Source organism: Phoxinus phoxinus (assembly GCF_949152265.1).
Source record: "Phoxinus phoxinus genome assembly, chromosome: 3".
Lineage (NCBI taxonomy): Eukaryota > Metazoa > Chordata > Actinopteri > Cypriniformes > Leuciscidae > Phoxinus > Phoxinus phoxinus.
The window spans coordinates 8090974-8105125 of NC_136878.1; the positions used below are offsets into that span (position 1 = coordinate 8090974).

A 14152-nucleotide genomic window follows, 5' to 3' on the forward strand; every position below is an offset into this window, starting at 1 on the left:
TCAGTGTGTAAAAGTATCAAGAGGCCACTGATTTGTTTTCCGTGGAGTTTTGAAAGTCACTTAAAAGCTTCAGAACATGAATAAGTCTTTCCAGATTCTTCAAAGTCATGCATAACATTACAGGATTTGGTGCAATGCAAGTGCAATCAGCTGCCATCCAGTGCAACCCTAACCAAAAGATTTGCAGAGTTTTAGTATTCTTTACAGGATGACAGCTCACAAATCTCTCAAGTCTGCAGAGACCAATTGTAATGAAATAAGAACTGAAGCATTACTACATGCATCACATTTGAGGGTGATGATCACCATGAAAAATCCCCATGCAAGTACTGTAACTCCTCTTATTGAAATCATAATTCTGATTCAAACTAATTCTATATTTCATAATAAATCCGGCCTTTTTTATTTTATTTAGTTGCATTCTTGAATTTTCAAGCCTTAAGATGAAATCGAAGCTATAAGATTTCCGTCTTTCGGTAATACTGAGTTCTCGGCCGCTGTTCTTGATTGCGAGCGAGAATCTTATTTTGCAGCTTTTCTTCATGATCGCCCATGCAGACGGCAACAAAGAGAAAAGCCCCTCCAACAACTAACAGAAGTCCAGCAAACCAGGCAGAAAACATGGCCTCTCCATACTCCCATCTGGGCATCACATCAGGAAGATTCTCATCCCAGAATTTCACTACCATTATGTACGCCATCAATGAAACGGGCGCGAGGGTCGTGATCCCTGACACAACGATAAACACTCCACCGAGGATGAGCAGAGCCCTCTTCATCCTCTCCCGCCCGGCACCAATCTCAACACCCTGGAGTCCAAAGAAAGCAGCCGCCACGCCGAGAAATCCCGTTGCAATGGAAATGCACATGAGAACCCGTGAAGCTAAAGTGTCTGGCGGCAGGGCCAAGAAAGACTCGAAGGCTTTGCAGTGCAATCCAACTTCCTCCGTGTAGATACACATGTGCCAGAGACCCTCATACCAGTTCTCCATCTCATTCAGATCGGAGTTCATCGTCTTCCATAGTGGCAGGAAGGTTGTGATAAACGTTGTGATTAAACCACCGAAGGACACAAAAAGCGAAGCCCTCTGGACTAACTTAGTGGTGAAGAGCACCATATTAACACTTGTCAGTTCTCTTGCTTTGTCCGTCTATCCATCTGATGCGGTCTCAGATTTTCAACTCGTCCTTTCTCGGACTGGCTCCTCCTTTGCTTTAATAAAAACCCACCTGTTCTTGCCGGATAATCCTGCAGCCCTTCACAACGACGGGACTGTTTTTCAAACTGATGAATATCGTAACAGAGGACAATAACTGCTTTTTAAAGAGGAAACACGATATGTCCAGTTTTAAGTCTGTGCAAGAAGCCTGAACAGAGCGCAATAAGACATTATTGAAATTGAGGGGAAAAGAAAAGAAAGAATTAGGAGGAGCTTCAAATAAACTTGCACTTGTCTCTTTCCTTGCTAATTTTGGCTGATAACTAATTTCTAAAGAGTTTTAGGATATACTGTTACTTTGAGAAGTGTCGGGTAGCAGCTGAAAACAGCGCTTTGCCTTTTGCTTTGAGAACACTATGTAGCCTACCACAGGTTTTTTTGTCACCGAAGCTACTCTGATTTTCGGAGACCAGTGGCAGGAAATCGGACACCTTGTCCTACACGCTGAGCTGAACTCATCCTCACCATTTGTCCTTGAACACCCAATCTTCCCCTTTATGTATAATAGGCTTAAAGATGGCAAACCTCTAACCTTAAGTGTTAACCTCTCATAGGTTTATGTGAAACAGAATTAGCAATAAAAAGTTTTAGATCAGTAAGATTTTTTTAGTATTTTTTGAAATTGATGAATACTCTAATTAAATTCGAGTTAAATTCATTGAAAGTCTTTAGGATGTGCTGGAGGAGACTTTACAGAGTTCTTGACTCTTGCATTGTCAATACAAGATCTTGACCAAAAATGCACCTCTTGATGGAGATAACATTACAATATTTATTTCCATCAAGAGGTGCGTACATTTACATTACACTGGAGGAGGAACCCACCCCCCTTAGTTACTGTCCCTATGTCCGACAAGCTACGCCTCTCTCACGCCACACCATGTTCTCACGCAGTGAAAAATACATCGCGGATCAGAGGACACTTAACGCGCTGACAGACCAGGTTACTTTTCGTTTACTTTTGATATTAAACATATTAAACAAAGTCCTTTCAAATTTGGTCATTTTTAAAAAGAAATTTAAACAATAAATACCGTTTTGTGGCTCTTTATGTGTCTGACAGATCGATGTAGAGCCTCGGTTAAAGCTGCTCGTGAACCGATCATCTCTTCCTTCTAGTTCATTTATAGCATCAAATAAACATGAATGAACATAAGAAGGAATGTTGTTTTAACCGCGGAAAGGCGTCAGTACACTCCGTTTTTCAAGTTCAAATCCTCCGATGTTAATCTTCTAACTCTCCTGACTGATTTGTCGGACAAAATGGCGGATGGCGAAGTATGATTGGTCAGATCACCTGTCAATCAAGCTCCATGCGAAGGGTCAATTGCCATAAGAGATTTTTTTTTTTTACTGGTAATGGCATGAGTTAAAGTTCTATTTTGAAAGCCTCACATCATGTGCATCCATTTTTGCTCCAGTTAAAAAATTGTTTTTAAAATCTGTCAAACTTCAAGATGGATGTTAATGAAACTTGCATAATTGCTATAAGAAAGAAAAAAACGAATTTAAATTAAACTTAAATACCATTGCTAAATATTCTTACTCTTAGAAGACTTCCTTACACAGGTTTATCTTCCCATATCTGATGTAACCAGATCCACACACTGAAATTAAGATAATTTGGCTGGTTAAAGGTCAAGGATTGATCTGTGCTTTGAACATCATAGGCATGTTTCCCTTTAGAACCGAGCCTCTATAGGGGTTTTGGTCTTAGCCCTAAGCTTTATGTGAAAATGCAATAATAAAACTGGTTAATGTAAAAGGGCCTCTTCAGTCGACTGTAAAATGATGCTAATGATCCGAGATATGTTCAATCACTAACAATGGCAGATAATAATAAAGTCCGGGTGGCCTGAGAGATGCCCAGATGCACTTGCAGCTCCTGGCAGCATGCGTGCTACTCTGAAGAGAATGATCCTCTTTGTACTGCCATCCAAAACTGTTCATTTTTCTTTCATCACCCCTGTCTGAGGCTCAGCTTTTATGGTGTTCAGTTAATAATGCTTATATTGTATTCAAAATTGTTTGAGAACATCAGTGATTGACTTTTTAGTGAAGTATTCAACTTAGTGGTGTAAAGGTTTTGAGTAAATGTAATTAGTTACTGTACTTTAAGTATAATACTTTGAAAGTTTGATTCTTTTTTTGAAACTTTTCTACTTGACTACATTTTTTGAATAGGTATATGTACTCTTTACTCCAATACATTTATGAGTAATGTAATTAGCTGTATCTCAGTTGTTTGCTGTATCTCACTTCTCTTTACATCACTGTCAACTTGAATAATATCATCAAAGGTGCTTTATTTTCTGATTGGCTGAAAAAGAGCATTGGGCTTCAGGTCAGGTAGTAAAGAAAGTTTATACTTACAGAACCATTAAATGTTGTTATTAACAAATATCATATTAAATGTAATCTTATCAATCACATTGCTCAAAGGAAAAATAAAGATACTTACAGATTTTTCATAGCCATCTATCATCCACATTAAATCCCTTCAAATCATCTCGTCTACATTCTTTTACCGTATACATAATATATACACAGAAAATAAAACCCAAAAACAGTCTGCTGATGTTGCACTATTTATTAAGGCATAGTTCCCACAGGACCAACAGAACATCTCAATGATTACAGTAAAGCATACATGAGTTGACTGTTGATGTGTTGATCCCCTTATATAATTATATAATGCCATAACTGCATAATTAGGAGCACTGACATAACTCAGAACAACAGCAGCACAAAATCACTACAAGGCTCAGGAATAAATAAAGGTCTACTATATTCATAAAGTGCAGTAGATCAAATCCAGATCAATTATACAAAAGAAAAAAAATAAGAAATCATATTTTGCCTAAAGAATTAATATATGCATAGTAAAAAAAAAAAAAAAAAAAAAAATCTCATGATGCTGTAATGCAAAACAAATATTTTTTTTAATGATTTTTTTAATTTGTACACAATGGCATTATTTGTACTTGTTGCACTTTAGTTTAATTTATTTAATTTACAAGAACCTGATGAAATAATTTATTGAATCATAATTTGGCGCTAAAATGTTCATAATTGTCATTATAAAAAAGCAAAAAATATATGGGTGGCTATAAAATGAGTTCATTTTTTATGCAATATAACATTTCAATTTTTTCTTTGGATTTTGAAAAACAAAAAAAAGGTTACCTGGACGTTTTTTTTAATTATTATTATTTATTCATACTAATAAGGCTCCTGTTTTCAAATTTTTCATTATGTGGGACACATAATTGCATGTCTAATCAAACAACGTTGTGGGCCGTCAACTGATTTAATGTGCACTACTACTAAAAAAAAAAGGGTATTTGCCCAAAATATTCGCATATTTAAACGGATGGAACTGAACAATCACCCAGCATGTCTCTTAAACACAATTTGGTCAATAAAATCCAGAGGGATGTGATGCAGCGAACAGGAGGGGTGTGAAGCAGAATTATAAGGGTTGGGAGGAGGTGCTTGATGAAAAGGGAAGGAAATGGAGCAGAAGCGTTAATGAAAAAGCTCATAAAGTATTGGATGGGATGTGAAAGGGGAGGAGAGACTATATATCAGAGCTCATCTCAGTGCACTGTTTGTCTGATATGTGGGATGCCAGCGAGTCAATGATGTCCAACAGCAGCGGTTGGCTGAGCGATCGCAAGTTGGGGAGCTTGGACACCTTCAGGGAAGGAAGGAGAACCAAAGAAATAAATGGTAAACAACACAGGCCATGCAATAGACCGCAAATAAACAACCAAAAATTAACTGATAAGCTAACAGGGCCAAATAACACCGGGATATCAAATTATGTTCAAAAAGGAAGGCACTCAATGGCATTTGAAAATACTATAATTGTTTAGTGTAGCTGAAAGTGGGACAGTTTATCACTATTGAAGTAAATATGAGTGATGGATATAACACTGAATAACATGATAAATAGGTCTAAATGCAGATCAAACTTTACCTGACAGTACATAGTTACAGATCTCTCTGTATTGAAAAACCGACCAGAATATCGTACACATTAAAGAGCTCGTAGAGGTTATCCACATTGGACCGAATATTTTGGTGACGCGTTTTTAACCGTGGCGAGGTAGCCAGCACACGCTTAGAGCTGTGGTCAATAGCACACCCACCTTGGTGAACTGATGGACTATAATATGCAGGCAGTGTTTCTTCATGTCCAGAGCTTGAGTCTTATCAGCCGCCTCCAAGATCTGAGGATAAAGGAGCGATGATCGCATGTGACTGCTGTTCTTTATCATTAAAGGCTTTGAACGTTATGACACATATTAACTTTCAAAAGTTTGGGGTTAGTAAGACTTAATGTTTTTGAAAGAAGTCTCTTCTGCTCACCAAAGCTGCAGTTACTGGTTCAGAAATGCAGTAAAAACTGTAATATTGTGAAATATTGTTAAAATTTAAAATAACTGTTTTATGTGAATATATTTAAAATGTAATGCAAAACTGAATTTTCAGCATCTTTCTTTCCTCCAGTCTTCAGTGTCACATGATCCTTCAGAAATCCTTCTAATATCCTGATTTGCTGCTCAAGAAATATTTCTTATTATTATTAATGTTGAAAACTGTTGTGCTGCTTAATATTTTTGTGGAAACTACCATAATGTTTTTTTCCCCCCCAAGTTCAAAATTTATTTGAAAATATATATATATTTGTAACATAAAAATCTTTAATGTCACTATTTAATTTAATTGAAATATGTCCTTGCCAAATAAAAATATTAATTTCTTACTGACCCCAAACTTTTGAACGATAGTGCCTGATATATGATACGTACCTGTAACACATTCTCTACAGTAACGTTCATCTCCAGATTTTGCTTGCAGTATGCCTGCAGTCTGTTGTTGGAGAAACCGTAGTAATAAGGTGCTGCAAACAGGTATCTGTGCACTAGTTAAGGGCAAACACATCATTTAAAATTTGATACAGCTTCTTCTGTCATTCTTCAATCCGTTTCATCATCTCCCAGGTGAAAAATCGCAAGTCTGGTCGTTAGCAAAAGTAACAGCACGTCTCTCCTCAACAAGCTACTCTATTTGAGGTATCATTCATGTTTCTAACATGTGAGTTAGATGACAAATAAACATTAGATGACATTAATATGACAAATAAACATCTAAAAATAATAATATAAAAGGGAGTCAAAAACATTACAACAAAGCATTATGCATGGTCTCATAAAGAAAGATTGCACATCACAATATAAAATGTAGAACATGAAGCGGTAATGAGGATACAGTGAGTCCTCTGGAGGCATGTTGACGTCCCCATAATAAATGTAGCGCAGCATAGACTCAAAGGCCTGTGTGCTAGGAACCATTTCACCTATTGAAATGTTCACCTGCCCGTCCTCTGGCATGAAGGAGCGGAACATGGCCTCAAAATAACTGAGAAAGAATTGAGGCAGTGATCAACTGATAAATCAAAAGACAGTTAAAAAGATCAAGACATGTTTGAAATGCCTTACTATGTTGTAAAATTAAATAATAAAATAATATGCAGTATGAATACTGTGTACTTTGCTCATGAAATACCCAGACGACTTACTGCATAATCAAAGAAATGTTATTATTGTTGTTAATTGAAAAATTGATAATAAAATAATATATATATATATATATATATATATTTTTTAAACTAAATATTTAAATTAGCTGCAAAGGCAAAAAAATTCAATTTTGTTTAGTTGACGTACTAAAATTACTAAAAATAACTAAACAAAAACTGAAATAATAATTAAAAGGAAATAATATATTAACATAAATCAAACAATAAAACAGACAAAAAAAGACAATCAAAATAACTAAAATGGAAAATATAAAGATAAAAAATTAATTCAAAATATGAATGAATACTATAATACTATAATAATGACACTAAATAACACTGAACCAGAATGACTGCTGTCAACTTGACTGTCCACTTCCATGGTGACGAATGGTTATATCAACCATGATTTACCGAACTCATTGATTTGAAGACTAAAAAAAAAAAAATCATATTCACTTTGACATAATTAGCTTGAATCCCCATGTGAATGCATTGAAATCATGTCACTTGACAACAACATAGCTCAATGTAGATGTTTAAAAAAAAAATTTTTAATGCAAACTGCCCCACACTTTTAATTTTAAAAAGTAATATGCAGTTAATGTAGTTTAATACTATCTAGTAAGAATTATGGTAGTATTCCATTAAGAACATATCCATACACTCATCTCCTTTAATACTTCAAAGCTTAATCGAGGTGTTGTTACAGGCCCTAGTGACTACTGTGTCCATTACCTGGAGCGAGCAGCAAGTATAGCCTTATGTGCAGGGCGCGGATGACCATCTAGCAGAAGGATGATGTCACAGAACTCATGGCCCGCCCCCTCCAGACAAGCCTTCATGTCCTGCACCAGAGATGTGCCTGTAACAAAGAAACGGCATCCTGATTTTTGGAGCCATATCCCCAATTTTAGATCTGTCCTGAAAGCGAATGTGTGTGTATTTGTATTTGTGTGCTTATTTTCACCTATGTCCACCGGCTGGTCCGAATAGACTCTGGGAGGAGGCTGCTGTTTGCGTCTCACTATCTCCACGATCAGCGGAGTGGACAGGTGCTCAAACTCTTTAGTCATGATGACCTGGTTAAAGTGACTCTCCTTGACCACAAAGTTCAGGCAATGTTCCTGGGGGGAGAAATATAGATACAGAATAGAATTTGACATTCTAACAAGGTTAGTTTATTTATATTCAGGTATGTCTTCAACTTTACCTTGAGCTGGTCCAGCTGAAGTTTGTTTGCGTTTTCACACACGCTCAGGACATTCTGCAGATCGACCGATGCCTCAATGTACTGAACACAGAGCTGCTCCAGTCTGGACAGTTTAAAACTCAAAGCAAGTTTATAAACGTCCATGATCAACAGCACATCCTGCACATGACCTTGTGGAGAGAGAGAGAGAGAAGGAAGACTCTTAGGCGAGTGATTTAAAATATGACCTTCATGATACCCTCTATGCCTTTTCTTGAAGTGCCCCAAATATGCTATTTTAAAGGTTACTAAATTAGTTTTGAAGGTCTCAATAGGTTTACATGCATCCAAGGTAAAAAAACACACATTTTCTCATAATATACATTGCAGTATCTCTTTTCTCAGTTTCTGAAACGGCTCAATCAAGGATTCGGTCTCTCTAAACCCCTGCTTTCCGAGAGCCTACTCCGCTTTGATTGGTCAGATGGCCCAGTGTGTTGTGATTGGTCTACCTCTTACAGTGTCAGAAACAAAACCGCCATTACTATCTGAATTTCAGCTCCGGAGTCTTCCTCAGCACTTGATACAGAGACTGATACAAACAGTAACAATGGTGTTAGTTTTACCGTATCAATTCCAGCCCGAGTGCTCATCCTTTGAAAGTACATCCAAACAAAGTGAATTTGCTTTGGCAGCACAGAAAAAAAGCATCTTTTCGACATCACAAATCAAACTCATACAGGCCTTAGCTACAACTACAGTGTTTGAGGGCGGATCAAAATAGACGTTGTTCATGGGCAACCAATGAAACCACAGATTGGCATTATGCAAATTTGCTACAAACCTACATAGGTTTGTGCAGGAAGGAATAAGACTGGAATTACTGACAACGTTTTTTCAGGCAGTTCAGAATCAGTTCTTTCTTTTGGGAGACAACAACTCTTTGTTGTGCAGTTCTTTTACATTCACAAACTGCTATATTACACACTACATGAAAAGGGTAATATCCGAAAAAGAATAATAGGGGCACTTTATGCAGATCAACAGAAGGCATATCTTAAGATGTGGTGTAACTTACCTCTACGTGGGTACTGTATCTTGTCTGTGTACAGGAACTGCATCAAAACCTCAAATGGTTGAGCATCTGCCTCTCTGATTGACACTTCCAATAAAGGAAGACCCCTTGAGGACTTTCCAGAGTTGTCCTTCTGACTGCCTGAGCCAGACTCCTCACTCTCCTCATTGCATTCGAGTTTACTCTTCTGCAAAAAGAGGCCAAATATTATTTACATTCTGATTAGCCAAAAGTAAATCGTTTTTGGACAGGAATTCGCATTCATTTAGAGAATGTACCTAAATGGAGGAATATTGAGATTTAAATACTGAAGGTTTTTTTGTTCAAATAATACAAATACTCATGTTACAAGGTATTAAAGGTATTAATATTAAAATGTAATAAACATTTATTAATATTTATTTAAAAAAAACTCATTTGACAACAGGTGATAGGACAACATGGCATAAGTCCACATTTTACTTACAAAAAGTACTTACATTTTACATATTATTTTAAAAAAAAGGTAAAATTTCTCTATAACAAAGATGCATACAAAATCAGACATAAGAAATATGAAATAGACCTGTTTCTGTCGATCTCTCGCCTGTAGAATCTTCTTTCGGAGCCACTTACAGCGAGCTGTTACAATGGCAATATGACCCAGGACCTTCTCCTCCCTCTGTAAACAGAAAATTAAAAGAGGTCCTTTATTACTAAAACTAAAATGTTGCCAATGATTCAGAATGACAGTGTGTATCAGATAAAAACATGTAATTATTTTTTACAGGACAAACTAACCTCCCCCAAGATAAACTCTACATCACAGAACTGACGGTTTTCCCAAAGTTTGCCATAGTCCTCATGAAGTGTGCACTTTGGGTAACAAGAAAACTAGGACAAATAATAATAATTAAAAAAGAACAGTTAAATAATAATATGGTATGTTTAATTGCATTAGATGAAGCAGGTGTATTTCTGGAGGTCAAGCACTCACCTGAAATCTGTACATTTCTCCACTGCGTACATTATTGTCCACAGTCCCTCCAAAGATGTACATGGCATCATGGATAACAGCTGCTGCGTGGAACAGCCTCCCACTTGGCATCTGAGAGAAACAGTTCAACATTTTTATTTACAAAGAACAAACACACCACAAGCTGAAAAGGCAAACCTCTTTTACCAAACTACAGGGGAACTCAAATTAACTCATCAAAATGAATGCTGAAAACATCCACAATTGAGTCATGGATGCTTATGATGTTGCTAAGAATTTATAGCCATAATTGTTCAGATTTATTACAATGAATTAAACTGCATGTGTTTTTAAATGGCTACAGGCAAATACACTACCATTCAAAAGCTTGAGCTTTGAGCAAAAGCTTTAAATCTCTTATGCTCACCATTACTATGCTGTATTTATTTAATTAAAAATACAATAAAAAAGTAATATTGTGAAATATTAGTACAATTTAAAATAGCACTATGAGAATATAGTTGAAAATTGAATTTATTCCTGCGATGCAAAGCTGAATTTTCAGCATCATTACTCCAGTCTTCAGAGTCACATGATCCTTTAGAAATCATTATAATATGCTGATTTGATGCTTAAGAAACATTTCAGCTTCTTGAACAGTTGTGCTGCTTATTATTTTTGATTATTTGATTAATAGAAAATCCAAAAGAACCAAAAAAATTATTTGTAACAAATTTATTTACTGCCACTTTTGGTCAATTTAATGCATACTTGCTGATTGAAAGCAAAAACAATTCTGACTGACCCCAAACTTTTGAATGGTAGTGTATGTCAACAAACATTAATTTTCAATGGGAATATTATAGATTTGTTGTAATTATGTTAGCTGGTGTTTTCCTTAAATTCCTCTGTGTTCGGTCCATGTCACACTGTACCTCGCTGTCGGTGCTGGGATGAATGACCTCCCAGGTCTGTGAGTCCACGTCATAGCAGTGCAGTTCATTGGGTAGAGTGTTGTCTGCCGCTCCTCCAAACACATACAGGTGACGGTCAAACGCCACCATGGTGTGTCCATAGCGTCTCTGAGGGGGCGGAGGGGAGCCACGCAGTAAGTGCTCAGTTGGGATACGGGTCCATCTGTGGAAAAAATACATTGCTAATTGCGTACAAAAATGTTATTGTTCCTCTTTCCTTAACATTTTACATAATTGAAACAACATTTAACTGAAATTAGATGAATAATGACAATATTGTCTGCTGTAGAGCTGGAATTGACATTGGTTCATAACTGACTCTTTTATTCTCCTGTTCATTACTGTGAATCTTTTTTGAAACAATCTAAAGCATTATTTACAGATAAAAAAATTTTTTCAGTAATTCAACTTAAAAGGTGAAAGTAATATATTATATAGACTCATTACATGCAAAGTATGATATTTCAAGCCTTTATTTGTTATAATTTTGATGATTATGGCCTACAGCTTATGAAAACCCCAAATTCTAAAATATTAATATTAAAATATTATGAAAAGGTTTTCATAGCTGTAAGCCATAATCATCAAAATTATAACAAATAAAGGCTTGAAATATCACACGTTGCATGTTATGAGCCTATATATAATATATTAGTTTCACCTTTTAAGTTGAATTACTGAAATTAATTAACATTTGCACAATATTCAAATTTGTCCAGTTTCACCTGTAAATAAAAGTGAATTGAATCATAAATACTCATGTACATACAGTAATACACATAAAATGACATTTATCAATGTCCACTCTGCCATGCTCACATGTGGCCTTTGAATTCAAACTGAAAGAGGTTGTTGGTGATCTTTGCTCCACTCTGACCAGAGAAGACAAACATCTTATCCCGACATACGGCCACTGGAAAGTTACAACAGGAAGGTGGGATTTCACCGCTTTGTTCAATCTATAAGAAACAAAGAAAGTGGTACATCAGAAAAGTTATTATGCATTTTATAAGCTTAAAGGTGAACACAAACTCTTAAGAAAAAGCTTAAAGTCAAATAATAATATAATTAGACAAAATTTAAATGAAACGTGCAAAGATAGACACCTCTTCCCAGCATGCCTGCTCACGATCTTGAAGACTGATGGTCCACATGTCATTCAGCCTGTTGAAAAAAAGAAAGAGAAGTTCATTCATATATTAACAGTTACATTAAAAAAAATCTCATAGTTTTAGGTCGGAATATATTTGTTTGTGTTACAACAGATTTAAATTTGCCATTCAACGCCATGTAAAGAGGGGAATAACATGCTTGCCTGGCATTTCCATCATATCCAGCAAAAATCCAGAGTTTGTCGTTATAGACCGTGGCTCCATGAGCCGATCTGGCAACCAGACTGGAACATAAAGAAACAAAACAGTTTTAACAAACAAAACTGAGTTTCAGACAGATAACACAACAACGATGAGAATGACAAATATATATATATAATTGTTGAAAACTTATGGTTTACCGTCCCTCCACCTTCCATTCTGTCCACTGCCCGGTAGCAAACTTGTACTCAAATAGATCATTTTTGTTTTTCAAGTTAGAGTTTGAATATATGTCTCCAGTGTAGCCACCTAAAAATACAAGCAAGAATACATTACGCACACAGGAAAGGAAAACACGACATAGAATGACACATTGAATGTCGAGTTTAAAATCAATGAATGAATGAACTGAATCAACATTGAACTGACTCAAGCTGAATAATGACACCACTGTCTTCTGTAGAACTACTTATAACTGAATTGAACTAATTTAATAATTTAAGAACTTTACAGTTATTGGACTGAACTGACTTGAGGTGATAATGACACTTGTATTGTAAGAGCTGCTTTACAGCCAATTTAAATTGGTCTAATATTTGATGAAGTTGCATCATTGATTCTGTTATTTTCCTGTTTATAACTGTGAAGCTGCTTTGACACGATCTGTGTTGTATAAAGCAATACAGTATATAAATGAAAAGTGACTTGACATTGAAAACCTACCAAATACAAACATGCTGCTTCCATACACCACTGCCGAATGGTGATATCTTGGCGCTGGTGGGGTGCCAGTAGTAAATGCCCTATTAATTATGTAAATTCATGTTAGGCTACAGAAAATATATATTCAAACACATGCAACTTCAAGCAATTAACATATAGTGCTCACCGACACCACGAGCAGTCCTTCACATCAAACCGTAACAGGTCATTAAGCATGTTCTTGCTGAAAGAAATGATCATCAGAGTGAGATCTTTCTGTGTCTTTGGAGAGAAAGGAAAGAGGAGGAAATCCAAAATACTCACCCATTGTCTCCTCCAAAAACATAGATGGCATCCCTGTATGCCACAACAGTGTGTTTGCTACGCCTGCAAGAAACAAGACCCAATATACACTGTTTTTACAGCTGAATACAAAACCTATTGTTAAAGAAAACTTGTATAAATGTGTACCTTGCACCCACAAACTCATCACATGGTGGCAGCCTCCTCCAGCGGTGGACAGTCTCGAAAGGCCCGAAGTTTAGTGTCAAATACTCAACACTGTCAGAGCAGCTGTGGTCAAAATCAACACTGGGAGCAACTTTAGATTTACAAGACATGGCTCCAGGAAACCATGACATTCAGTTTACATCTAGCAAGGTTTTGTCCAACCGAGGGACCAAGACAAAAGAGAAAAAAATAATAATTTGTTTGTAAGTTGTTGTCGGACGGTTTGAGCTGTTTTGGGATCATCTGAACCAAAAGATTATGATTGTTTACAATCTTACCTTCAATACGACTACCGTTAGCTAACGCTACAAGTGTATCTGATCATCTGCCATTTTTGTAATACTCTAAACGTCTAATAACAATCGTAACACCTTAAATGAACATAACATATTAAATTAAACACGGCGAAATGACAGAAGGGGATAATATCATGGAATATATACAGTTACGAATTATATCTCTTCTTGCTCCAGGACGTCAAGGGAGGAGACGAGGCTACTTGACATGCGCAGCTTCACAGCTTTGATTGGAGGAGAGCACTGTAGACGTCATCAAGAAAAACCACACTAAAGGAATTATTAATATTGTATACGTCTCCGTTTATATTTTTTCTACGCACACCTA

At 36.2% G+C, this 14152-nt stretch overlaps 2 protein-coding genes across 5 annotated transcripts; both read right to left on the minus strand.

The window, feature by feature from the left end:
- Positions 1–424: 424 nt before the first annotated feature.
- cldn26 (claudin 26) lies at positions 425–1398 on the minus strand. The gene has a single exon (XM_079608550.1). It carries the CDS (start codon positions 1116–1118, stop codon positions 456–458), a length of 663 nt encoding a protein of 220 aa, XP_079464676.1. The 5' UTR covers positions 1119–1398; the 3' UTR covers positions 425–455.
- A 2397-nt stretch (positions 1399–3795) lies between these two features.
- lztr1 (leucine zipper like post translational regulator 1) lies at positions 3796–14059 on the minus strand. Of its 4 annotated transcripts, none has more exons than XM_079607636.1 (21): positions 13807–14059; positions 13490–13670; positions 13343–13405; positions 13206–13262; positions 13040–13119; positions 12517–12625; positions 12319–12399; positions 12110–12167; positions 11823–11962; positions 10965–11166; positions 10051–10161; positions 9855–9947; positions 9640–9735; positions 9078–9261; positions 8021–8190; positions 7778–7934; positions 7546–7693; positions 6498–6647; positions 6038–6143; positions 5375–5455; positions 3796–4917 (listed from the first exon to the last, which is right to left on the minus strand). In XM_079607636.1, the coding sequence occupies exons 2-21, from the start codon at positions 13657–13659 to the stop codon at positions 4801–4803; spliced, it is 2373 nt and encodes a 790-aa protein (XP_079463762.1). In that variant the 5' UTR covers positions 13660–13670; positions 13807–14059; the 3' UTR covers positions 3796–4800. The 4 variants fall into 4 exon arrangements, 3 of the variants coding, with proteins under 3 accessions (XP_079463762.1, XP_079463763.1, XP_079463761.1); XM_079607637.1 differs by having other exon boundaries at positions 7546–7672; positions 13807–14038; XR_013796928.1 differs by lacking the exon at positions 6498–6647 and having other exon boundaries at positions 6038–6150; positions 13807–13945.
- Positions 14060–14152: the final 93 nt, after the last annotated feature.

What these genes read in the sequence shown, in the direction of transcription:
- lztr1 (XM_079607635.1), bottom strand. Translation starts at nt 13,659, where the DNA reads ATGTCATGGTTTCCTGGAGCCATGTCTTGTAAATCTAAAGTTGCTCCC. An exon ending in AAGGACTGCTCGTGGTGTCG is followed by an intron (nt 13,120 to 13,205) that starts GTGAGCACTATA and finishes CATAATTAATAG; the next exon opens with GGCATTTACTACTGGCACCC. An exon ending in TAGAGTTTATCTTGGGGGAG is followed by an intron (nt 9,736 to 9,854) that starts GTTAGTTTGTCC and finishes TTCTGTTTACAG; the next exon opens with AGGGAGGAGAAGGTCCTGGG.
- cldn26 (XM_079608550.1), bottom strand. Translation starts at nt 1,118, where the DNA reads ATGGTGCTCTTCACCACTAAGTTAGTCCAGAGGGCTTCGCTTTTTGTG.